This window comes from Mya arenaria, chromosome 4 (genome assembly GCF_026914265.1).
Source record: "Mya arenaria isolate MELC-2E11 chromosome 4, ASM2691426v1".
Taxonomy (NCBI): Eukaryota; Metazoa; Mollusca; class Bivalvia; order Myida; family Myidae; genus Mya; species Mya arenaria.
The window spans coordinates 32,661,842-32,689,694 of record NC_069125.1 but is presented as its reverse complement, the minus strand read 5'-3'; the positions used below and the strand labels follow the sequence as shown (position 1 = coordinate 32,689,694).

The following is a 27,853-nucleotide window of genomic DNA, read 5'->3' as shown; positions in this document are numbered from 1 at the left end:
TATAAATGGGGTTTTCAATTAATAGCTACGTGGCCACAAAAAAAGATGCAAAAATATCGCTTATAATTTTTAATAAATAAATTTTGGATCTTTACGCAAGTAAAACGTTAGTCTTTCAATTATCACTTAAACAGCAACAAGCTATATTGTATATAGTATTTTTCCAATTATGAGTTGTTTTACATTTAATACGCGATTTTCGCCCCTTTTCTATTTTTAGTCACATAAAACGATGGCGTTACATATCCACAGTACGTCAAACTATATTATAACTATGATATGTAAGGGGCATTATTTCAACAAAATTGATAGATAATGATAAAAAACTATGAAATATTTGGCAATTCGAAGATAGACAAGAAGACTTAAAAATAATATTTATAAGCAAATAGAAACAACTTCCGTCTACCATCAACAGTGAGACCAAGATGCATATTTGAACTGGTTTTGTAGGTCACCACTTACATTTTCGGTTATAAACAAGAAACTTACTTATGCATTGGAAACTATGTTAACTAGACATCTGAATGATATGTCTCCAATTAACAATGGCCAGGACGGACGGCTCATTTACCACCATCGTTCATTTCTTTGATGATACAAAGCAAATGGCTGTGTGGTTTAGCGGGAGAAACATTTAAGAGAACATTCTGACAATAAACTATAACCGAAATACGATTGTCGGAAAACAAACAACGAACATTGGAAAGGACTGACCTTTCGCAAAAGGAAATCATAAATACATATATGTATATATAGAAGAAAACAACAACACATATTGGTTTCAAAATCATATTCAGACAAAACACTTTATGAAAGTGAAAATGTACAAATGAAATGAATAAAGCCTTGAGCAACAACCAAACATATGGAATAAAAAAGCTTCAATAGAGGTGAAAAAGTTACAGCACTTTGTATGCGACAGTAAATCCTTCAAAGAATCAACGGTATTGTAATGTGAAAACGATGTATATATATATTGATAAAAACATTCTGCATAATGCAAAGAATAGAGGGTTTGTGTGGCAAAAAGAGGTTGCAAAACACTACTTGTATTTATACGTGTACGTGTAGTTACCCGTACATAAAGGAGTTGTAGCTGGCCGTAAATGTCGTTGCTGACCGACTATCGTATGTAAACGGGCCGCTGTATTCGGTGGATGTGCGTTCATAGTATAACATTCCGTTATAGACGGAAGACGTTCACCTTACACGATCCAATTCATCCATGTACGACGTAGATCACCCAATTAAAGTATGCCCTTGACACTGACTTCACGCGGTTAATTTATATAAAATCAAATATGTATGGATGACGCTGTACTCAAACAGTAGATCACATGTACAATTAGTCTTTTACGATCTCTTTACAACAATCATTAATTATTCATATACGCGTGGTTATGTGTGCATATACGCGACGCTTTGTGTGCACGTATATCTTCAAGTTTTATGTATTATTCTTTAACGAAGGATTTCTTTATACGTCGTATATGTGACAACCCAATTTAGTCTCCTTTATTGTGATATTGTTCAGGTAATTGTTGTTGTTAACTTCATATCAATCACATTGAACGACTCGTGTTTATCATTGTAGTGTTTTTTTATGCAAAGTCGTATTGCAGAGCCATGTTCATAATTATCTTTGTGACATTCTTAGTTCACACAATTTTAATACGTAAATTGGCTAGACCGATAAAACTTTTAAGGTACAATAATTCTCAGATGACATAGCAAACACAAAGAATTCAACGCGTACAAGTGAACATACCAGTAGAGTTTTGCATTACGTATTAATAAACTTGAAGGCACAACTGGACTACTGATTGAAAACGTTCGAATTTGGAACGTATGTAGCAGACGGTGACGCTTTATTAGAATTAGAATGAGATCGCATTGAAAGATCCTCTGGTTCTGTTTGTTCTATGAACCTGGGACTGATAGACCGAGGCTGACCAGGCCTTACTGGCTTTGGAGCACACAGGCAACTTGTAGCCGAATCAAGAGACGGGGCACGCCCCAATCCGAATCTTGTTCTAGTAAGCATGTTGTTATATGAGAAAGGTTGGCGCATATGTTCATGATGTGTCTCTGTTCTGTATGGATATGTAGAGGCACCATGATATAGTGGGGATTGTCTTTGTTGAATCTGCGAGATTTTGTCTGTGTACGCTTCAAAAGCATTGTTTGTAAACAACAACTGAGGTCCGTTTTGATGGAAAGGTGAAATCGAGATTATATCCTTTTGGTAAGGAGAAGACCGGCCCGTATGACCCGCCATTAACAATCTATTTCTGTTGTGTTCTATGCTTGGTGACAAAGTTTTAAAACTTTCATGTCTAACAGACTCTGCATTTCTGCGTTCAGGTAACAACGTTGATGTCTGAGACTTTGGTTCATTTTCTGTCACATCTTCAAACCTACTTCCATTTCCTCGATTTGTTCCATTTGAGCATTCCGGAGATCCACCATTTTCTCGCGTTACTGTCTCTACGGTGTCCGCAGTTTCAGCCTCAATGTCACTTTCATCACGTACTTCTTCTGGCCAGGACAGAGATGAATGTTCACTGACATCCGAACTATCAGCTCGGTCAGTTTTGATAGAAGCAGGGGCTGATGATTGTGCGGGTACTTCTCCCCTGTCCGTCCCGCTGAACTCCATCTGTAGTCTATATTGTGGTTTGGCTCCTCGTTGACCCTTTTGAATCTTTGAAGGAGACTGTAAAAACCTGCAATATAAAATCAATATTAGAAGAATATTTATCGACTAATTAAACTTATGAAGTAAATTCATAAAATCAGGGTCTTTAAAGAGTATGTTAAATATATTTTAACAATATGCTTCCATGAAAGGGAGATAACGCTACCAATAATAAATGAAAATATGAACATTGCACACAGATATTAAAGGTTTTGTGATTTCTTTTTTTAACAAAACAATTTCTAGCAAATACTCTAGTTAGTATCAATGTATGGGAACTAATTCAGTCATACACTCTCTATAAAACCAAAAGTGAAAAAGAAAAAAGTGAAAGCCTTTAGTATATTAAAATGCGCACGACGTAAAGCAACCAAGTTCATTCAGTTAGTATGTATATCAAATATATGTATTCAAAAAGACAAAGGAATTGCCATGTATTTTAAGTATATCTTCTTGATGGTATTAAAAGCATTGAAAACATACTCATTAAGCAATGCTTTCAATCATCCTGACCTTTGACTCAAAATTTAAGTATCGCTGACTAACTTTCTGGGCTGCTATTTAAAGAAATATATTAAGAATTATATCGACTGTGATATAAAAGGAATTACCTCCCTTTATATACAATCGCTTTATTTCTAGTATTGAACCACTGTCGTAGCTTGTCAGTTGAGTGTGGAAAATGACACTATTCGGCATTGTTCTATCAAGATTATAACTTTCAGACTTGTGTTTCGCCTTAATTTCTTATAACCTTTTGTTCACAAGATTCACATGGTTGTACTTAATCGCCCCTTAGTTCAATACGTCGCGTTCCTTTCATATAATTTTGAATATTTCGCGCTTTTATCAATATCAGTAAGAAAAAAGGAGAGTGACAGTTTCTAATAATTCCACACAAATATTACTGTGCAGAACTCAATGGTGACTCTTTCAATTGTTTATATTATCATATTTATTTTGTTAAACATGGCTGTTTTAATTTAGCGTAGATAGTAAATGATATAACCTTGAATTAAGCCAATCTAGTGGAAAACCAACACTCATTGTTTCAGTTGTTTCAGTCTTCATTAGGTTAAGATTTACACACGTATTATGTACAAACTTAATGATAAATACAATTCTACCTGTACGTAAGCCTCTTCCCCGGCACCTTTTTGATGATATTCATTCTGTAGTAATATCGGAGCGCTCTTGATAATTTCTCGTAGGTCATGTTTGTTCTGTTCTTTTGTTGTCCCCATAGATCGGCTAAGCCTGAAAAGAAAGGTAAAATAAGATTATCTAAGTCTTTAAATAGTCGTATTTCCAACGATACAGTTCACGTTTTATGTGGTTGTGTAACGAACTATGCAGATACTGATAAATCAAAAGACAACGCTTCTTGTGGAATGAAAAGTCATAAGCTTGATTCCCTTCGCAAAGTAGACAAAAACGTTGTCTTATTATAAACATATTTATGTTGTTTTTTGGTGGGGAGGGGCATTAAGATGTCTCTAGACACGGATGGTACTCGACAGGCCGCACGTTGACAGGCCATGTGAGAGACCGCCACCCGGAAAATATGTTATTGGCCGAAATATGAGGATGTCACCCCATCCCCGAAGACTCGGAATACCGCTCTTATGATCGGAATCCGGAATTCTTGTCTTTGCTTCATTTAAACATTGTTCAAAATTAAATAATATATTGAGTTATATTCGCTATTCCAATGGTATACGATATTACTTTAGTATTGGGTATACGTGACTATAGGCGGTTTGTGGATTTTGTGTTCGATGTCGAATGGACAGATAACCTGGAACATGCTTTTTTGGTGAGCTAAACAAGATACTTTTAAGTGTTGTTCGTAGGCTTCGCATTTGTTATTACCTATTTTTATATGTAAAGAACGATGGCAGAATATCTTGTTGCAAATTTTGAGGTGAATTGTCTTTCAAAACTATCAAAACCAATCATCAGCAGATCATTTTATACGTTTGCGAATCAGCCTACCAAAGTTAGAAAATCGGAAACGAACGCGTGTGAAATTGAACGCGGTTTTATCTAAGTCATCGTGGAGCAATTGCAAGCAAATGAGGGCCCTGTAAAAAGGTAAATTAAGCGAAATTACAGACACCACTTCTAAAGAAAACCTTCCTTATGCAGTGTTAAAAATGTCCGATATATTATAAGCGTTTGTATTTAGAACCTATGAAACAAAAGGCGGCAATAATAACAATACATTGTCCTGTGTCCTATACGCATTGCTACGTGAAGACCCATTGTTTTAAACATGTACATCAACAGGATGTATTGTTTCTCCCTGTGCTTATTTAGGGATCGCTCAATGTAAAATAAGCTTGGAAGGACCAACATCACAAATTTCATTTCATACGCGTTTGGTAATTTTTAGAGCTGAACTCATTTTCCGAATGAATATGCATTAAGTGCTACAAGAATATGAATAGTTTTAATTGTCAAAGTATTTGGCACTTCCGAAACAATAATGCATTTGGGGCTTTGTGTTGATTGCCTCTGTTTTAAGGTGTACGTACAATAATGTAAAAATTGATGCTTGTTGGTGCCACATTATTGGGGTTTTAAACGGATTAGTTTGTTGATGAAGAATATATAAGTATTATACCAATATAAATATTACAAACACGCTGTGTTGGCCTAGAAACTATTGCAAAATCGGTCAATTGTAAATTGTGATTTTCAGATGAAATAAAGAGTAAAAATACAAAGAGCCATGATTTTATCTGTAACCTATTTACGGTCATTTATTATTCATTTCCAGAAAGCAAAACACTTGAAAGTTATATTACACTGATAACATTGAGTCGCAATGGTTTGATGAAATGACAAACGTATTTGTACATGTGATAATTTAAGAAAAATATTCGCATGTTTGAATCCAGGAAGTTATTTGAACGCATTTGTTCTCCGTAACTTTCTTTTTTGATACAATACTGGGTTGACTTGATAGTCTGATGCATTTTGACTGAACAAATAGTTAAATTGTCTTTTGATTCAAATTAATATTGGACAAAGTCTACATTCTTAAAATTTGCTTAGCTCTCTAGCCTTCGTATACATGCAGCTAAGGATAATGTTTTAATCATGCAGAAGATTGTATCTCAAATATAGATGGATTTTTTAACAATGTGAACTCTTTGGCTTCTGTATTGTGGAAAAGCTTTATATGGACGGACCTTGCAGGCCATCGAAGTATCAACTACAGATGAAAAAAAATCCTTCGGCAAATTGGCTGACCAGAACCTGTCACCAAGCCAGGTTTCTTCCAGGTACTCCGGTTTCAGACATCGTCACGTTACATTGTGTAAACGAGAATGATGTTTGTTGTAATATTATTAAGTTGAAGACTAACGAGTACCTGTCGGATTGTTAATGCGGAAGACATAATCTGGGTGACTCTCCCAGCTTACGTAACTGCTGTATTTGTTGTTGGACAGGAGCTGGTAGATAAACTCCCACAGCAGGCGACAATCTGCAACACAAACCCACACACATACACACACAAATATACATTCACATTTTTTAATGTAAGGAGACAAATGGCATCCTGCTCTTGTTGTTCATTTTCCTTACATAATGTCAGATACACCTTTTGAATGTAGACAGAAATTTTACACGTATAAAGTCAATATTTAATATGGATCTGCAATTTTAATTTCAATATAATGATAATGACACAAAGAAAGTTATTTCAAAGTATATATAAACTGAAACCGAGAAGAATAGATTAATAAAAATAGTCGTCTCAATGATGAAACGGGCCAATAAGCCATGTTTAATGCTGAAATTGTGGAACTCAATGATAGCCCAACATTGTTGCTTTATTATACGTGCTAGCCAATAAAGTTGTGTTTGGAACAGATTTATTTCACGTAACTGAATTTAATGAGTTTACTGACTTATGTTATCTATAAATTAGGGATGGCAACGAGTAGTAAAATTAATACTCGAGTACTCGGACGATCGTTCGATCGAGTACTCGGGTACTCGATTACTCGGAAAAATTGAATATGTGTTCGCAAAGACAAGATTGTGCATACATGTATCGTTAATGACGTATATTGTGCGTTGGTCGTATTATTGGTCATTTTCACCTTTAAAGTAAACTTTCTTTACGTATTTTTACTATTTTAACAAAAAATGATATAAAAAGAAAACAAATGTTGTCTCAGGCTTTTAATTTGTCTTATTCGTTTCATTTTATACAAGTATGCACTGCAGAAATGAACAACAATCAGAATTACAATGAACGAAAATTAATAGCATACATAAAAATAGTGAACGAAATTCAATACGAAGTTCAGTTGTTGAGTTGTTTGCTCTACAATTTTTTTTTTTAAATGATAGTTTTTCGTACTGTGTAATTGTTGTTTACCTCATTAATATTCATAATTCTTGATTTAAAATATCAACCAATCAATTGTGATATTCATTGCAAAAATAGTTAAAATACGCCCATTAAGAAATCAATTCTCGTAAACAGTCGATATTCTTTCGCTCGTTAGCATCCATTGTTTGGTGGAAGGTCTCTAATTGGTATACAATAGAATTGTGTAGGTGAAAGTACCGCTATCAAAACTTCGCTAATTGACATCAGTGCTTATTTGAAATAAGGGTCCTTTGTTGACAGTTTGCAACTATCACAACTACTGTCAACTAATTGATTGAGGTCAATTGTGTACACAGCGGTGATCAGATGGACCGTAAATTGTCCTCTTGGCAACTAACCAGATCTGATATTTTGTCTGTAAATCGTGTATTTGGTGATTTTTATATATGTTTTTGATTTTTTTCCGAGTACTCGAGTAGTGATTTGGTACTCGAGTACTCGGACGTTCGATCGAGTACTCGAGTACTCGGGTACTCGTTGCCATCCCTACTATAAATATTAACACTGAATGACAATTAATTGATTATAACCCTTTACAAATTAGTATTTGAAACAGTCCTTAATGGCGACAATTAGCATAACAATATATGTCAAGTTTTTTTTTAACTTTCCCTTTTTCCCTTTTTTAATTCGTTTATAATATATCTTATGAATCTGATTTTTGGATTCAAATTTGTCTCCATTTAGCAAGAATACTTGTTGATAACTATCAAACAATCATTGCATGACAAAATTTGTAATGGATACCAAAGCAAACATTAAGTATTCCTACGTGACACCGTATGATGTTAAAAATAGCATTACCTGAGGATTGCTCTAGTCGCACAAGTGGATCAAGTTGATAGCCACGCTGGTATATCACAGAATCTGCAAAACAACAACATGCGTGTGGATGGATATTTGCCATGGAACGTTATTTTGGAAGCTCTAAGCAAAGCCGTGCTTTCTTTCAAAATGCATATCAGCTTAGAGCAGTCTCGTGTACTTAATTAGACCTTCATTTTCAATGTGTAGTGTTAACTAGCGGATTAAGAAAATACTGTCCATTTATTTTTGTATGAAAATGTCCATGTATTTTTTTACAAATATGAATCTTTTCAGACTAAAATAGCAAAAATGTTCTTAATGCAGGACTCAAACAACCAATTTTTTAACCACATATTTTAAGGTTCTGGTGAAGAGGGCTCATGTCCAAAATTGCACAGCCAGGTTTTTCTCCCACTAAAGCCACATCTTTTAACCGCCCCTGCTGTTACCAATTGTTACCAACGAATAAGGTCAGACTTCATTAATTGTCATTATGAACACATCAACAATAATTCTATAAATACAAATAAACCTTCAAGAGTGAGAGTAGAAAAGAAGTCAAAGTGACAGCCCCACCCAAGATGTCTTACACAACGAATTTCATTATATATGTTATCTAAAAAAACAGACCCGATAGAAGCTTAAACCAACTTCTTACTCTAACTTTCTCTTCACACGTCATCTAAAGTAAGTAAACACTTATGAAATAGTATGCCCCTATAAAAGTGAAAAAAAACACATTCAAACACCACCTTTACCATTAAAAGACCCTGTCAATGGTGTAGGTGCGTGTAAGAGAGGGTGAGGATGTGGTCGAATTGGAACAAAATTCTTAGTGGAGCAGCCAGCTGTGAGTGAAGATTGCTGGAGTGAGGCGGAAGACTGAGGGAGGATCAAGACATTGGCTCCCACCGAGTCTGAAAACAGAATGGTCCATATTTTGCGTATTAATTCTAGATAGGTGGTTCTACCTATATAATTTTTCTATGCTATTTGAAACAATCCTCAAAATGTAACGTTTTAATGTATTAAAAAAACTGAAGAAAAACACCTCTTTACGTTGAATATCAATAACGAGAAAAATCCATTACCAATTGGTACTTTTTCTATTATTTTTTTGACATCGAATGTAAAACAAGTTATTACAACATTGTATTCATCCCTCAAGATGGCTCGATGTTAGGCGGAGGTAAGTTCTTATTATGTCGGGGGAAAAACGGAGTCTCTGAAGGAAAACCTACTTGTCTAGTAACCTCGAACTAAACTTGTATTCACCGAGGCACAAAACAAATTATTGTCAAAGCGAATCAAATTTCCTTTTCCAAACCGATTCTTTCATTTTTTCAATCTTAAAATACATTTCTACCATTTACACCATAAAATATCCTTACTGTAAAGAAGGATATTAGTTTACAGACACATAAGTTGAATCTCATACGGATACAAAAGTCTTACGTGAGCTTACCGCAAACCTGAGAAGATGAAGAATCTTGGATTCCCTTTGTGGTTGATACTGAGGATGGGTTAATCAGACTTCCTTTATCTGTTTCATATAATACTTAAATAGACACGAAACCAAACCACCCTTACATAAAAATGCTTATAAATTTTAAACCAAATGGAGGTTTTTAAGTTCCTATGATAACCACGGACAAACACACTTGAACTACGATGATTTGTTAAAGTGTCACTCTTCACTCAAAATCGATACATACACATGTATACCATACATCAATTTTGAATGATAAACCTTAAACTACTTACTAAATAATGCATTTATGGAATATTTATTATTGATAACAATAGATAGACTTTAGTCTCATAAGGTAGAAATTCCGTGTTTTATGCTCATTTCTTCCAAATTAAACCTAATATCCTTCTTAAGAACCATTGTTTTCGACATTTATTCATCTTTTTTGGAATATTAAAACATTATTATTAATTGGGGTAAATCTTATTTGGGAGTAAGAGTGCATTTTTAAACAAAGTAGATACGTATCGTGATTGTAATCTGATTTGAACGTCATATAAATAGAGCATAATAGGTAAGTGCCGTGGATTCTGCTCACCAGATATATCCCTACACCTTGTCAGATTAACTTTTTCCATCCAAGGCATTAACCTGTTATTCTATTCATCCTGTCACATATTTCTTTCATGTCAAATATGATATTTCAAAACAGATCAAATGTTTACAAAGTAGGATTGAGGGGGGGGGGGGGGGGTATAAAATTAGTTAAAACACACTGAATATGTTAACTGAAATAGTTTGATAAGTTTGATGCAAAGTTGGATCATTAATTAAGTATTTAACGTACGATGTAGTAAAGCAGAGTATAATGTATATTCTATGTATAGTTACAAGTATTTTGAAATATCATGTCGCTATGTTCTGCTTCATGGCTGTGCATGAATCAACAATATCCTTTTGACATTTTTAACCAAACATACCTTTTGTAGATAACATAAGCGTTGTTAAATAACAAAGACTAATAGCTTACGCACACCTGCCTAAAGTGTTAATAAATAATACATCCTTTTTCTAGCTAACGCATTTTTATATCAGTTTTCCTGGAATAAATCTCAATATACGCTGATATTTTACTTATAACGGCGTTTTCGAAATGATCTCATCGATCTATTACCTTAAAATTGAAGAAAAGAATGCGGATGTTTGTGTAAGGTATGATTGATTTAGTTTAAATATACTGTTCAATATATAAGAAACACATGTTACATATCCTCTTTTTGTTTCCAAGGAACTTCACAGATCTGATCATGTGACAAACTGATAGATAAAAATCGCTTGACCAGTAATGTTAATATTTATCAAAAATGAGTACCTCCAAATGAGTTCAAATTGCTGATTTTTTTTACATCCATTGCTAGATAAATGTACATCTCTCAAACCAGACATGGATTTGATTTATTTTGTGTTCAATATTATATAACATGGTATATGTTAAAGCATATTAATCTCATAAACCTGTGTGGTGTTTGGACGTCAACTTCATAAGGCTGTTGTACAACACATCTCCATTCTTCGGTACACGTTCGACAAAATCTGCCTTCGTTAATAGACACAAAGCCTTCCCTGGTAAGGAAAATTATTTAAAAATATAGAAATATGAAATGATGTTATATTTGTCAAAAAAAAATATTGGAAATTTTTAACGTTACTTTAGTCTGTTGGACCACAAAATTTAGCATATTTATTTCATTAGCTATGGTGCTTGTAACTGAACGTACACGGCAAACTTTACACTAAATTGGATAATACGATGAAACAGCGCACTATGAACAATTTAGATAGAAATAATACGTACCATTGAGATCAAAGTGTTCCGGAGGGACAGGTTCTATTGAGTACTCTTCAGTGCACCAACGTAACCAAACTGCGACCTCGCTTTTTGACCAGATTTGCGGATGCTTCGCTGAAGATATTTCTCGTCGGAATATATATTGTTGCATAATATATACAATTTTTTTATATATAACTCTGTTCAGTCGATATTTCAATACTCACTGTACCGGTAATTTTAACCCACAATAAACATTGTAAAATACTGTATGTACTAATTAGAGCAGTTTCGAACCCCTACAATTTGGCATGAATTGATCTTGTCTCCCTGTTTAAGGCTGTCTTGTTCTAAATCAGTATGGCTTTTTTAAAAACATTTAGGCATCAGAAGGACACGTATCAAGTTCTCTGCAATCATGCAATATTTTCAAATAAATGAGAAATGAATCGTATATATACTTTCAATCATGACAAGCCACAATTTAGGCAAGTGTACCCAAAGTTCCATAAATCAATTAAGTATTGACGTTGGTACATGGAATATTCAGGACAGATGCCAATGAAGGCCACTTTTTCAAGGGGTTTCATAGAATCATATAAACAAAACCATATTGGATTGTGAATGCAGTTGCATTATATATTATTATGACCACTCCTTGTATATCTGTTTATCAAATCACAGGCTAGGATGTATGATGAAGGGCCACATTTCTGGACTGTTTATCACGCCATGGGCAATACAATAAAAAAAAAAAATTCACCACGTATTTTCCAAATACATGCAAAGCTATATCTCCTCTAGCATAATGAAAAGGAAAGAATGAATCTGTACCTTTTACATGAAATTTCCAAACGTATTCTAAACAATAAAAAACTCGATATCAATGCAATCCAAACGCATATGCCCCTTTCAGTGCAAAGCCAATTCAAATCTTTCAATCACAACAGTCTTACCGGTTATTCCAAACAGAAGCAGATATCCGTCAAAACACACATATACCGTTGGCTAATAACGCCATTACATGCTTATTTTATATTATTTATTTCAAGATGTATTTGTTTCTTTCTTACAATATAAGTATTTACAAGCCGTTTTAAATATTTAACCTACCAAGGCTTGCCGGATGGACTGTCACGCTTGTGTTGGGTGCGGCGGGCGATGTCCAGGGTGTTGAAACTGCCATTGTGACTGAAATACACGAGTAAAGATGAAATCTCAGAACCGCGAAATGTGATAATAAAAATAGGAAATGCAAATCGATGCTTCTGCGCAATCTTCATCAAATTAACAGGTTAGCTTCCTTATATTGAAAGTGTTGGATGTTTATATCTACTTCCTGCGCATAAAGCCATTCAGGGTTGAATCGAACATACACAGCCATCGCTTGTTTTTATGTTCAAAAATCTTTGCGTTTCTAAGATACGCGCTGCTAGGAATAAATTATCATCTGTACAAAGTTACGTCTTGACTCTGATATTAGCTTTAGCATACGTTTGTTTTTCCTGTGGGTTACATTCAAGAAAGTTAAAACAACACATTCAGTTGTAGTGTGCAACATATGTCTCTGAATTATTAACAAAAACAAAATTGTTTTAAATGTTTGAAGCATATTTTTAATTGCAGAAAACTTTTCTTTGTCCGTTTGAAATGTCAATTTCGTCCTCTACATTAGCTAGGCATCCGGAATCAACGCCTGCCAGATCGGAGTTATTAACAAGAACATAAATGTTTTAAATATTTTGTTTAATAAAAAATAAATGGCGTTGTAAATTTTAGAAGAAGAAAGAAGAAGAAGACGAAGACGAAAAAGAAGAATATGGCCTAAACTACAAGGAAAACCAAGGCAACAACAAAAGTCATAAATGATTAACCGGTTGGTTTGGTCAAAACGGTTTCAGGGCTAAGGAAAGATACACATGTTAACAATACAACAAAAACAGATAGCACACACTTAAAATATTCATTAATAAATCGAAATGTCGGACTTTCGGCCTTGTAAATGCGAGTGATACAGGAGTTCACTGGGGTGTTGAGATAGTTGATGAGTATTTATTTTGACTGATTTTTTATGAGAATGGAGTGTGATTTTTTAATAGTCTTATTGAAACAGTGCCTATTTCAAAAATAATTTTGCGGGATTTCATACGCTTCATGTTGAATAATGAAGAAACATAGTCCGAATTTAACGTTCAAAAACTTTTTCGCAACTTGTTTTTGTAACTAACATCCAGTTATTGATATACTTATATGATAGTATTCCGTTGCGTTAGTAATTCTGACGCTGTGTTTTAAGATTTGGATAACTTTATCGAAATGTTAGGCAAAATTTATTCATTTTTAAAACTATATTTTACAAGATTATTTCAATAATGGCATAAATGTGTATTTACAGTGAAATATGTCTCCATTGTTACACGGATGTTAAACAAAACGAAACAGTGTTAGCACGGCCAATTATATTTCTAAAGTGTAAGCGCTTATTTCTCCGTGAAATCAACGGCCGGGTAAAAGCGGTGGTGCCGGTGAGTTTTGTAAAATACTGTACAAAATATATAATAAGAAATTGTTCAAAATTAAATATAATTGAAATATGAAAAAGAGGTTTTGATTGTAATTGCGCGAAAAAATCTGAAGACTTAAATAATGTAAAAAACCGAAAAAAGAAGTACATGTTTTAAAAAATGCGACACTTATGCCTTTCAACGGACTTTTTTTATTGTTTACGTAATACAATACTAAACGTTAAATAATTGGCATACATATTTTTAAACGACTTTTATTTTAAAAAAAAAATAAAAGAAATAATGCATTTTCAGAACAAATTTTCTTTTCAATTTCATTGGATTAAAAGCAGAAATGGATTAATTTTATACATAAAAATAAATTTAAAAAGATACCCTAAATTGATTAGTTTTGCGATAAGAACGCAGCAACAATTTACAACGAACTTATCTCCTCTTTCATTTGTAAATGTTTAATTGGCCATTTCTATTTCTAACCAGACACATATGTACAAGTTACCTTCACATACAAAATCCAAATTTCAAATTTTAAAACTTTATATAGAACTAATCAGCGTTTTTCGATTTCTCTTAGATATCACAGATTTCTGCATGTTTAACCTTTCTACTGATAATCAGAATACGTAATAGTTATGTAATACATTGTTTAATGCTCCTAAATTTATATCGAACCTGGCATTGGACCGTGATGTTGATCACGGCTGACAATTGACCATACATATTCCTTTACTGCCAATGGCAAACCTACAGCCTTGTTTGTTTGACTGCACGTGCAAACTTCACAGTTTTTGACAAACACCATCTCTTCAAGGGGAGTTAGTACGTTTCTGCTGGAAATGTTATGTAATTTTGTCGGCTGAGCTGATCTTCCTTGAACTTTTGTCAAAACAATAGAAATTAAAGACCCACCAAGTATGTGAGATGTTAAGAAAAGGAGATTATTCTATTCAACCTATACATAGGGTTTGTGAATTGTACCAGTTTTAGCCCCATATCAGATTAAAAACGGGGCAAGAAACATGGCCTTATGTAGGGTGTAAAACATACACATATGTTTAAATCGTTATGTTGAAATTTGTTTCATATATTTTTTAATTTTGATTTTATTTATAGATTTTTTTTAAAAAAACTGATCAATATTCTCCATAACAGTTAGGTTAACGTAGCCTACTAAAACAAAAAAGACGTGGCTTCGAATCCCGATATTGCCGAAAACTCTTATGTAATCTTGCCTTAATATTTACAAATATCATTTATTCTCATAAATATATTGCGAAGTAAATCGAATTAAAAAGAAGTGATCGCTTCAGGACTTCAAATCGTAGATAGTGTGCCTTTAATTTCGCAATGGCAAGTCTACAGTGCAACGGGGAAATAACTGAATGTTTATATAACTTTTTTTTTCTTGTTGATAGCTATCAAATTAATGGGAGTGGGTAACTTTTTACTTGTGTGTGTTCATGTTCGTAACGACTTACTTGTGCAAGTACGTGTGAGTAACGTTTTACTAATGCGTGTTTACGTGTGGGTAACGTTTTACTTATGCGTTTTTACGTGTGGGTAACGTTTTACTTATGCGTGTTGACGTGTGGGTAACGTTTTACGTATGCGTGTTTACGTGTGAGTAACGTTTTACTTATGCATGATTGCGTGTGGGTAACCTTTTACTTATGCGTGTTGACGTGTGAGTAACGTTTTACTTAGGCGTATAAACGTGTGGGTAACGTTTTACTTAGGCGTGTTAAAGTATGGGGGATCTTTTACTTATGCGTGTTTACGTATGGCTAACGTATTACTAATGATTGTTTACGTATGGGTAACGTTTTACTTATGCGTGTCTACGTATGTGTCACGTTTTACTTATACGTGTCTTCGTATGGGTAACGTTTTACTTATGCGTGTCTACTAGTGGGTAACGTTTTACTTATGCGTGTTTACGTATCGGTGACGTTTTTCTTCTGCTTTTACGGGTGGGCAGCAATTAAAATGGTATTATAGTTGAATTCAATTATAAGCAATAATGAATTCGGATAATGTTTCATGGTCTGAATATATGATATAGTCAACCATTTATCTAAATCGGTATTTGGCACTGAGCTTCCTGGTCACGAATACCATTCAGAAAAAAACAGTAAAAATCACTATTTACTCAAACTATACAGTTTCTTCTTATACAAATACATTAAAGGCACAAGACTTTAAATGACGCTTGTATGAATAGCGTACATAATTTCTATTTTCCACAAAAACGCCTTCGGTTGTAAGGCAGCTGTTTAATATGATACTTTAAGTATGAGATTCATCTGTGTTATACGTCATATGCCTTTAAATACGAGGGTCTTCTAAAAAGCTTTCTTACAACTGCTATGCAATACCTAAAATCCATTTAACTTACTTTCAAAATTACATTCAAACTAATTGGTTACGTCCTTACGTTCATAAACATGAAAATATATCATTGAGTAACAGCTTGTTTATGTTTATTGAACGCAGTTTTAATTGCACCCGAAGCAAGCTATATAAAAGTTACACTGTCCGTCCAACAATGCGCTGTCTGTCTGTGCACTGTAACGAAAACAGGTTTAACGGTTAATTTATTCGCCCGTTTGTCCGTGTGTCCGTCTGTTACATACTTGTTTCATCAATAGCTGTTTAATTATTAATGATAATCAATCAATCAAACTTGATATAATTGTAGAGTCCCATGGGAAGGTGCGTCACTTATAAGACATGTGCTCTTAGCTCAAAGGTCAAAGTCACACTAGGAGGGTTGTCAGGTCACAGTTATATATAAGAACCACAGTGAAAAGATCAATGGTTTTTGCTTAGCGTAGTCAAATATGGTCGCAGACTACAGAACAAGAGCTACCAAATTCTGCGAACGAATAATCATTGTTTTCTGCTCTATCTTAACTTATTATATATATTATATAAAATAAACAGAGACATATTGAGGAAAAAACCGGTTTAGGATTGTTGGGATAAGAGTGAGGTTTGTGCACGTTAACTGGTTTAAACCCACAGTAAATTTACATTTTACTGACCGTTCCAAGGCTGTACCTAACAATTCTTGATAAACATACCTATTTTTTATATAGTATATATATAGTATGTATACACTGTGCTGTTTGTGGAGTTTTGTGCTGTTCTTCCATGTTTCTTATTTGTGACTTTTTATTTTTGTGTTCAATGTCCTTGGCGTTTACCCAGTGCCATTAAACCGGGTTTATATTTAAACTTTTTGCTACTAAGCTTGTTCTGTAGTTTTTTACATTTACCCAGTGCCATTAAACCGGGTTTATGTTTAAACTTTTTGCTACTAAGCTTGTTCTTTAGTTTTTTACATAAGTATTGAAATGAATTATTAAATAAATATGTAGTTTATCGGGCTTTATTTTATTTGTGTTAAGTTTTGCACTAACTTCAATAAAATTCCATTTACCTATTTGTTGAAACTGGGTGAATCATACAGGGACATAAATACAATACTTAAAATAATACAAAAACAACTACAATTTATTATGTCAAGCTACGTTGAATGAGGTTTGGTAACGAAATATTAAAAAAGGTTTTAACACTGTCAATTTTTATGTTCAGACAATAATAGACGCACATGTATTTATCTCGCATGTTCGTATAAAGCAATCTTAAACATAAATCTCCATTGTTTTCGTTATACTCTGATTTTTTATTTGTATTTTGCTTAGATTTTATTTTTAAAAAAGCCTCGTTCTTATATGTTTTTCGTTTTCTCATGTACTGATGCTGTCATTTTATTATGAATTGAGTTCTATGAAATTAAACTTATAAACGTGTATCAGCGTCAATTGTTATTCAGTGATATGCTTATTGAATAGGGGCATGCATTAAAAACATCTATCCTTTATCAGTGTCTCCCGAGAACTCACCTTTATCATCTTAGAGTTTCCATGGCCCAACTGTGAAAGAAACTGCGTATCGTCAATCTAAAAAAGAAATAAATATTGAACACCTTGAAAAACAACAATAATATTTATGTAAGACTTGGGAGAGTTAAACAGCTTGGAATATGTTTCTGATATTATGCAAGAACTTGGTAATATTTACGCAATTCTTGAGGAGCGTTAAGTGTGAACAACCACAGCATTTGTCATTGCCAAACACAACCAATATCACACAACTGCAAACTGGTCTGATTTCTGTAACGTGTGGTTCATATGGTGGCCATATTTGCCATTCGTAAAACACGACAATCCTGAGGCTTAAGATCGTGAATTTCAAGGCGTAAACTCAGTTTTGCGTAAACACCGACTAATAGAGACTGATTTGAATCTAATGGGTCTGATGCCATTCAATTGTATATACTGTATGCGATCCTAACGCTTTTTGGCAAAATATTACACTATCTGTCACAATTTAAAATGATGATTAACAATTGAGTACTAATTTAAACCTAATGTTGGTGATATTGTATAATTGCAACAAAATAATGATCATCTATTTAGTTCTAATTTTAACCTTAAGTTTCGTGATTTTGTACCATTGCAACAAAATAATGATTAACAATTGAGTTCTAATTTTAACCTTAATGTTGGTGGTATTGTATCATTGCAACAAAATAATGATCATCAATTTAGTTCTTATTTTAACCTAAAGTTTCGTGATATTGTATCATTGCAACAAAATAATAATCATCTATTTAGTTCTTATTTTAACCTTAAGTTTCGTGATATTGTATCATTGCAACAAAATGATGATTAACAATTAAATTCTAATTTTAACCTTAAGTTTCGTGATATTGTATCATTGCAACAAAATAATGATTAATAATTAAGTTCTAATTTTAACTTCAAGGTTGGTGAGATTATACCATTGCAACAAGCATTTTGTTCACCTTCCACTCGAAATTAAATTATTTAATGCCTGGCCCACAAACAAAATGATACATTTACAATATCGGATATTTTAAAACAGCAACTAAGACCACTCGCCTGTGTAGAGAACAGACAGTATAGGGTTATTGAAAAGTATTCAATTGTATCATTCGTTTTCATTGGAAAAGGAGTGTTCTCCCTTGCCATATTTATATGCATATAAACGAGATTTTGTTAATCAATTTTCCCACTGTATGTATGAATTGTAGCGCAAGAAGGTATCGTGGTTACCGACGATGTATTAAAACATGCTAATATTGATTCTAAGACCTCTTTAACATGTTATTGGTTTTATAAGTATTTCGTACTTATCAATATTTTAATAAAAATGTATTGAATAATTTACATACGGAAAGATATATCAATAAGACTTAAGCGCAACAACTTTAGTTAGTGCGCTTATGTATGACATTTGGACAAAATGTTTCGATATGAAAGTGACTTCAATAAAAAAAAACCATCTTACTTTAAAATAAAAAAATAGTTTCAACAAATATATTTTAATTTTATTCTATGTAACATTTATATTAAACTATTAATAAAATTACGTTTTTGATGTAATACGTGTGTGCTGTTTACCCGTACCCGGATATCTTAACGAATCGAGATGAATTTATTATAAAAATGACACTTACAGTCCTTGAGGGGGTTTCTGTGTGCGTAAAAGGTCGCCTCATTCATATTGCTGACTTTGTAAAAGGAGTGGCACAGATGCAAGAATTGTGAGGGTGATCGTGTTGCATAATGGTCATAATCGATAAATCCAAGGCCTCTTTAATTGAAAGATCAACATAAGCAACAATTCAGCATTTTACAAATACAGTTTCTGTACATGTTAGATTTATTGATCTTTTTCTTCATGATAATACATGACGATAACTCATGATTCATATGTAAAGTGGACAACTACATGTGTTGGTATTTTTTTAACATTTGTATCCCAAATCTACCCCTGAAATTTAAAAATGGTGTCAAAAGCTTTATAGTATTTGCAATATATATGATCAAATAATGGTTATTATTGTTTATGTGATAAATGGAAATAATGGGATGAAATTAGAATTTATATAAAAGAAGTTGCTAAAATGTGCAACTGACACCCACAAAAGTGGATGGAGTAATTTGCCATGAAAAAGAGCCAACATTTTGAAGGATCAACATAACTAAGCAACAATTCAGCATTTTACAAACACATTTTCTGTACAGGTAAATTTATTGTTCATTTTTCTCTTAATCGTAATTAGTAGCATGTCACTGTTTGTTTTGTGCATAAGTGTTTGTTTTCTTATTTTTAACATAATTTGACATCAAGATCAATTAATACTCATTCAATTTTAATTAAGAAAAGACAGTTTTTGAAGTGTGTTCTCGGCATTCTGTAAACGCAATATGAACTCCCCGTTTTTCTGCATGTACATCGTTTCGTTGAACAACCTTTGCAGCTCCAAGTCAGAATGAGACCATTAATGACATTGGCTACCAAAAATTCATCGAACTCTTCGTAGCTGTCTAATTTGGTATCAACATCAGCATCTTGAAGATTTGTATGTATGTAGCATATTGTGATCGCAATATATGCTATTACATTGCTGAGCTCGTTCGTGTGCGTGTATATATAATTATCACACTGCTTTAATGATACATTGTCTGAGCTTATCCATTGTTAGGCATATGGCAGAGGACTTCAACACTTTGACTAGATACTGCTCTGCTCTGTTACTTTTAACCTCATGCTGGTCTGAATTATTAAGTGATTCTGACAGGTATCTTTCAGACGTACTTGTTTGGGCAAAAAGTTTTGTTCCGACTTTACTTCTGGTGTCACAGCCTGTAAATACATGTGCGTCCGGAAGTACGGCACAAAGTTCCGAATATTTTTCTGCAATAACTTCGTCGTATGCTCGTTTGATTGTAGGGTTCCTGCATGATGTATCAATCTATCTTTAGCTTGTTCAGTACAAAGATATAACTGGGCAGAGTCACATTGTTTTCATTCCTTGACAGACTGGCATTTCGATGTCATGCACGCTCTCGCTACAGCAGTGAGGACAACTTCAATCCCTGGACACATATATGGTTTATTTTCCAGCATACATTTTCACAACCAACTTAGGAACTTGGCTTTATTGACAATTGATTCCTTAAAAGTGTCCATGTTAACAGATAGTTGGATATCTTCTTCCACTCGATGTGTAATTTAGTTCTCTCGGGGGGTTTTACCGAACCTTTTATTTACGAGTCAAACACAAAATCACTTCTAACTACATTACGACAAACTTTCAGCACCATATTCTGTTTTATGCAATAATAGCTCATATTTAACAGTGTTTTGAAATGAATGTATATAGGCTATCATGTCAGTAACATTTGCTTCTCTTGTTAATGTTTCAGAATCACTGAACTCACGATTGAGCATTAATTCGTAGTAATACGGTTTTAATCCACTGAGCTCGCGATGTATATTACAGTCGGGCTTCATCTCATGGTATATTGTTTCCCATTGTGCTACAAACTCCCTTTTCCTTGAACTTCCATTTATTCCTAGGCTGCTTTTCTTCGATTTGTTTATTGTCTATTCAATACATTGGTCAGCACCAACAGCTTTAATCTTCACTGGAGTTCTCTTGATAACAAATTGTCCTTGGTAGAAACGTTCATGGACTTTCTGTGATGTCAGTGGAAGTTTTATCATGTCTTTTGCAACTGCTGTCTTCAGCTCCAACATAGTTTGCAACTGTTCTTTATACACCTTTCTCTTTGCTCAAACCACTGTAGTCTTTCATATATTCAGCTCAAAGGGAGCTTTCCTTTTAAGAATCTAACATAGTGACTTCCATTTAGGACAAACTTTACAACGTTTGGGCAAAACATTGAGCTTTCAATCCAAATTTCTTAAGTTCTTCAGGAACTTTCCGATACAGCTTGGATATAGTTTGGCCATGTGATATGAGCCTAAATATAGTATGAGATTGTTAAAGTCTGACGGATTTGCCAGACAGATCTTTGTCCAGTCGTTCAAGAATGCCTCGGAAAATCTTAGGCGACGTGTATACAGTTTTGTTTTTAGTGACAAGGCTCAGTATCACTGGAAAAAATCTACAATCTTCTAACTAACGTTTTCGATTGTCACAGCCTAGTTGTATGCACTCCAAAAATACATAAGCTGCTCCTTATTTTCAATGCTTACATTCGTATTTGCAATATGCGATAAAATCATTCTTCCTAGGGTCAAAGATGTATCTTGCTTCTTTATGTCATCTTTTTTGTCTTGTTCAGTTTCATACATATCAGCACTCACAATGTAATCAGTGAGCAAATCAGGTTTCTTTGCTGGCTACGTGTACTCAAATACTCAAATCCCTGAAATACTCTGCTCCCGTGTTGTATATGTCTTTAAGATAGGTTTGGCTTTTGGTGAATGGTATCTGGTTTGTCTTAAAATAGGACAGAGACAGTAGCATGACTCGCTTATATTAATGACAGTGTCAATTTTTCATTATCCAAATTATCGGAAGCTGCAATTTCTTTGAAAATTCAAATTGACTTGGAAGTGGAACCTGACTCTGACTTGTTTTAACAAGCAAATTTATTTCTAGGGAAAAGAACTCTATTCAGGAGCAATACTGAAGCTCTTAATGAGAAAGCTTTAAGCGCTTAATTTCAATACTTCAATACAAATATTGATAACAATTATCTCATTGTGTGTAAATTTGCAGTTTATTCTGGAGTTTTAATGCTTTTGTATACTATTAATTATGATCACGTGTGCCTACTGAATATACACGGATTACTTCTTTATTTAGTTAATCAATCACATATTAATTCAAAATACATATGTTGAATAGAAATGAGAATATTAAACATTCAAAAACAAAATAACTTTTTTTAAAAGATTTTATTGTCATATGTATTTACTTAAACTGAATATATACAGCGGATCTGATCAAGAACCATTCACACATCCAGGCGCGTAGCTGACTGTACGCAACAACACAGTGGCGTAATGAATTTTTTACAGGTCGAAGTGTTTGCCATACTACCCCCCCCCCCCAAATTTGAAATAAAACCCGCATGGGGGCAGGGGGTGAAGGGGTTAATATGCTCTCCGTCATCGTTCTGCGTAATCCCAAATTGGCCCTATATACGCGCCTGACATCAACCCCGCCCCTTTTACATGTTTAAATATTTAAATTAAACTCATATTTAATTTTGAATTGATACATTTGTAGCATTTGTAGCATGCGTTTTCAATGAAAACATTAACATTAAGATTTTAACAACAACATACAGAATTATATCTAATTCAGCAAGAAAACAACTTTTTTGCCTTAAATTACACATTTGAGCAAAACATTTATTTAAAGTACTACCTAATTACATAAAAAAAAATGTAAATTATATATTAAAAAAGTATTTTTGCACTTTAAATGAGAAGATTAGTTATCGGCATGTATTATCATGAAGAAAAATGATTAATTAACCGAACCCGTACATAAATATGTTTGTTAAATGCTGAATTGTTGCAAATGTTGATACTTCTAAAATTGGCGGCCATCATAGCCGCCATCTTGGATATCGGTTATTGCCATGATGCCATACGATCACCCGCATTTTCTTACACCTAATCCATTCCTCCAGCACATTCGGCAATAATAATGAGGGGGCTTGTCATGCACACAGAAACCTCAGGGATTGGACTGACTGTACATTTGAATGTTCCAATAATTCAAAATCATATTTAATTCTCAATCACCACATATATCACAAAATGCATTTAGTGTTTGGTTTAACCAGTATAAACTTTATAATATGATACGTCCATCAGACATATTATCACAAAGTTATCATAATAGTAAGCATTTGTAACTTTTAAGATGCAAGAAAAAATGCTACAAGAGATTTAAGTACACATTTACAGAATTGAGAAGTGAGCATAAATGCTTGAAGTGTCACTTCTGTAAATCATTATGTTGTGTGAAATACCAGAATTGATAAGTTGACATATTTCATTCATTATTCATTATAATACACTAAAAAAAACAAATATGGATCATTTTAACAATGGATTGTGTAATCGAGAGGCAAAAAAGAAATTAATATGTTTATGCAATTCTTTATATACATAACTTTTGAAAAAAAAGTTAGACATTGTGAAGTGCGGAAAATAGAACTTGAGTGAAGGAACATAACAGAAAGTAAGGTTTAAGGGAATGGGAAGTTGCATCTCAATTTAGTGTTTACGTTATGTCTCCGCCATTGGGATTGCTGGAAGGATTTTGAGTTAATCGTTTGACGAAAACCACCACCAAAGTTCCATCATTTTTCTTAATTTAATCGGCTATTGGTTTATACTAATTTATTTAAGCTCGATTGTGACGAAAGCTAGCTTATAGAATCACTTTCGATTCCGTTTCCTGGGCAGAAACCAGTACTGTGTCCTTTTTGGGGAGGCTATGAGAAAGTACCCCTGGTGGGGATCGAACCAACAACCTGTTGGGTGAGAGGCGGACACCTATACCACTAGACCACTCTCACCCTCTATATTTTAATGGGCTATTCATTGGATGATATAGAGGGGGTATTCGCGCCAAACACTAAGATTGTAATAACTAATTCTTGTTTCACTTAACAATTATATCGGCAGTCAGGCTGCTGATATAACAGCGTATCAATATAGTTTAGAAGTGTCCTCTGATATAACATCAATTATTGCAAATAATATTCATTCATTTTCATCAACTTAAGTGTTTCAAAACAAAAAAAAATAATATACTAGGTACATTCTGAAAGAAAGCTCCTTCAAAAGGTACAGCCACAGTCAAGGTTTGTTCATGGTCGTCATACTATGACGAACCATTCGGGTCAAAAATCGCCTTCAACTTATTATAATGTATAATAAAATGGAGAATGTCTATTTATAGGTGCATCATTCTATCTAATTTTGAGGCACAACTTTGTCTAATTTAGAGGTGCACCTCTATATAAAGAGGCACAATTATTGATATAAAGGTGTTCTTCTATATCATATAAATGGTTCACCTCTATATCAAAAGGTAAACATCAATCTCATAAATAGAGGTGCACCTCTATTTCTATTGGTGCACCTCTATAAAAATACCTACACCTCTGAAGATGCAACTCTAAATTATATAAAAGAGGATCTCTGCATTAAAACCTGCACCTCTGAAGATGCAACTCTAAATTTTATAAAGGTGAATCTCTATATTAAGACCTACACCTCTGAAGATGCAACTCTAAATTTTATAAAAGTGAATATCTATATTAAGACCTGCACCTCTGAAGATGCAACTATAATTTTTATAAAGATTAATCTCTATATTAAGACCTGAACCTCTGAAGATGCAACTATAAATTTTATAAAGGTGCACCTCTATATTAAGACCTACACCTCAGAAGATGCACCTCTAAATTATATAAAGTTGAATCTTTATATTAAGACCTGCACCTTTAAGTATAGAAGTGCACCTCTTAATTGGATAGCGATGCATTTCTATATACAGAGGTTGTTAATGTTCGTCATACTATGACGTACCATTAGAGTCAAAAATCGCCTTCAACTAATTATAATGTATAATAAAATGGATAACGTCTACATTTAGATGTGCATCAGTCTATCTTATTCAGAGGTGCACCATTGTCTAATTTAGAGGTGCACCTCTATATAAAGAGGTGCAATTATTGGCATCTACTTCTATGTCATATACATAATACACTTCTATATCAAATAGGTGCACCTAAATCTCATGAATTAAGGTGCACCTCTATGTTTAAAGGTTCACCTCTATATTAGACCTGCACCTCTGAAGATGCACCTCTTAATGATATAAAGTTGAATCTCTATATTAAGACCTGCACCTCTGAAGGTGCACCTCTTAATGATATAAAGTTGAATCTCTATATTAAGACCTGCACCTCTGAAGGTGCACCTCTTAATGATATAAAGTTGAATCTCTATATTAAGACCTGCACCTCTGAAGATGCACCTCTTAATGATATAAAGTTGAATCTCTATATTAAGACCTGCACCTCTGAAGGTGCACCTCTTAATGATATAAAGTTGAATCTCTACATTAAGACCTGCACCTCTGAAGGTGCACCTCTTAATGATATAAAGTTGAATCTCTATATTAAGACCTGCACCTCTGAAGGTGCACCTCTTAATGATATAAAGTTGAATCTCTATATTAAGACCTGCACCTCTGAAGATGCACCTCTTAACGATATAAAGGTGCACCTCTATATTAGACCTGCACCTCTGAAGATGCACCTCTTAATGATATAAAGTTGAATCTCTATATTAAGACCTGCACCTTTAAGAATAGAAGTTCACCTCTAAATTAGATAGCGATGCATCTCTATATTAAGACCTGCACCTCTGAAGATGCCCCTCTTAATGATATAAAGTTGAATCTCTATATTAAGACCTGCACCTCTGAAGATGCCCCTCTTAATGATATAAAGTTGAATCTCTATATTAAGACCTGCACCTCTGAAGATGCCCCTCTTAATGATATAAAGTTGAATCTCTATATTAAGACCTGCACCTCTGAAGATGCCCCTCTTAATGATATAAAGTTGAATCTCTATATTAAGACCTGCACCTCTGAAGGTGCACCTCTTAATGATATAAAGTTGAATCTCTATATTAAGACCTGCACCTTTAAGAATAGAAGTTCACCACTAAATTAAATAGAGATGCATATCTATATTTAGAGGTGTACCTTTGTTTCGACTCTACTGTCATCTTATGACCTAAATTGTACGCCATAATTGATAGCATTGTAAGTTGAACACTGCCAAAATGAAAAATAAAATGAAGAGGTCTAAGCGATTTAATATAGTGGTCCATTTAAATTGATCAACCCCTATTCCATAGCTTACAAAACCGTTTAAATTGGTCTTGAAAGCTGTACATAATTGCGCATTATAACAACGCATACAAATCGTTCCAATGACACGTAATGTCACTTACGTAATGTAAAATAAGTCCATTTCCATTGTACTTGCTTAATAATAAAATAAATAAATTTGTCCCCCTATTTTCCAATCGTTATTGCGAGTCTAAAACTGTGTTGTCCCACTAGTTTGCATGAAGGTCCATGTAAAACTTCCTAGTAATATGTAAATGATTTTCCGCATGCACAGCGAGGAAGAAACATTTATATCAATCATAATGCGGAACTAGTGATTCAGTTTAAACCCTGCTCTGCCAAAGAACCAGGACATGCCTACCAATGCTGTTTTTTTCTTATTGAATTTACTGTTCATTATTTAGACCTATGATCCTGTAATGTGTGTTTGTTTCCTTGGTTGCTGATTTGTCTAATTGTGTGTTTGTTCGTTCGTTCGTTCGTCCGTTGGTCTGTTCGTTCGTTCGTAAATTAATTAATTCATTCGCTCATTTAACTATTTATTCTTGTTTTATTTACAATGTTGTATAATATCTTATTTTACTACTTTTATTGTCTAAATATTTTAACCATTTTTGTTTTATTTCTATCGTTCGTTTGTTAAATGTTTAAATTTTTGCTTGGACTTTTAAAGTAAATAATAATTGAACCATATTGACTGCAGGAAGATCAGGCAATAATAGACTTGTTGTGATGAAAACAATCAGGAAACAGTATTTATATCTCCAATCCTGTTTAATTAGTGTATGTAGTACACATATTATTTTAGTACAGACATACAGCACGTGTATAATTGACTAAAAAATCATTTGACATAAAATGTTTAAGTTACATATATTTCATGAAAATATTTATATTTCATTTTGTTTAATTTCAATAAAAAAATCAACATGAGTTTTTATGATTACTATTTATCTAAATATCAATTAATAAAACACGCTACTGAAACATGTTTATCCTTAATTAAACCATTTTGCTGTATTAACAAAGCTTTATCTTAAATTATATAATACCACTCAGCGCAGTTTATACATGCAAGCGAAAAAACAAAAGCAAAACTTTAAACAAAAATCGCTTACATCGATGACGAAGATAATGACACTGCTCCGAGTTAATAATATGCATTTATCACATATCTGCATAAATTACATCCAAATAAAACGCGTTCATATCAATTTTTAAACTTTCATGTTGTATGAATATTTCGTCTGATGCATATAACATTCGCTATGACTTATTGTCCCTGACCTTTATTTGACAAATCAC

At 33.5% G+C, this 27,853-nt stretch overlaps 1 protein-coding gene across 5 annotated transcripts; it reads right to left on the bottom strand.

Moving 5' to 3' along the window:
• Positions 1-778: 778 nt before the first annotated feature.
• LOC128232255 (uncharacterized) lies at positions 779-27,853 on the bottom strand. Of its 5 annotated transcripts, none has more exons than XM_052945709.1 (11): positions 27,836-27,853; positions 17,652-17,708; positions 12,332-12,409; positions 11,246-11,353; positions 10,906-11,013; positions 9,385-9,462; positions 8,678-8,836; positions 7,917-7,979; positions 6,081-6,194; positions 3,829-3,958; positions 779-2,729 (listed from the first exon to the last, which is right to left on the bottom strand). In XM_052945709.1, exons 3-11 carry the CDS (start codon positions 12,402-12,404, stop codon positions 1,820-1,822), a joined length of 1,743 nt encoding a protein of 580 aa, XP_052801669.1. In that variant the 5' UTR covers positions 12,405-12,409; positions 17,652-17,708; positions 27,836-27,853; the 3' UTR covers positions 779-1,819. The 5 variants fall into 5 exon arrangements, with proteins under 5 accessions (XP_052801669.1, XP_052801668.1, XP_052801667.1 ...); XM_052945708.1 differs by lacking the exon at positions 27,836-27,853 and adding an exon at positions 27,667-27,821; XM_052945707.1 differs by lacking the exon at positions 27,836-27,853 and adding an exon at positions 26,650-26,792.

Excerpts from the sequence above, each read along its gene's own strand:
- LOC128232255 (XM_052945709.1), bottom strand. The coding sequence starts at position 12,404 with ATGGCAGTTTCAACACCCTGGACATCGCCCGCCGCACCCAACACAAGC. Across the intron at positions 7,980-8,677 it reads ATTGACAGGGTCTTTTAATG|ATTCTGTGATATACCAGCGT; the intron begins GTAAAGGTGGTG and ends GTTGTTTTGCAG. Across the intron at positions 6,195-7,916 it reads GCGACTAGAGCAATCCTCAG|ATTGTCGCCTGCTGTGGGAG; the intron begins GTAATGCTATTT and ends TTTGTGTTGCAG.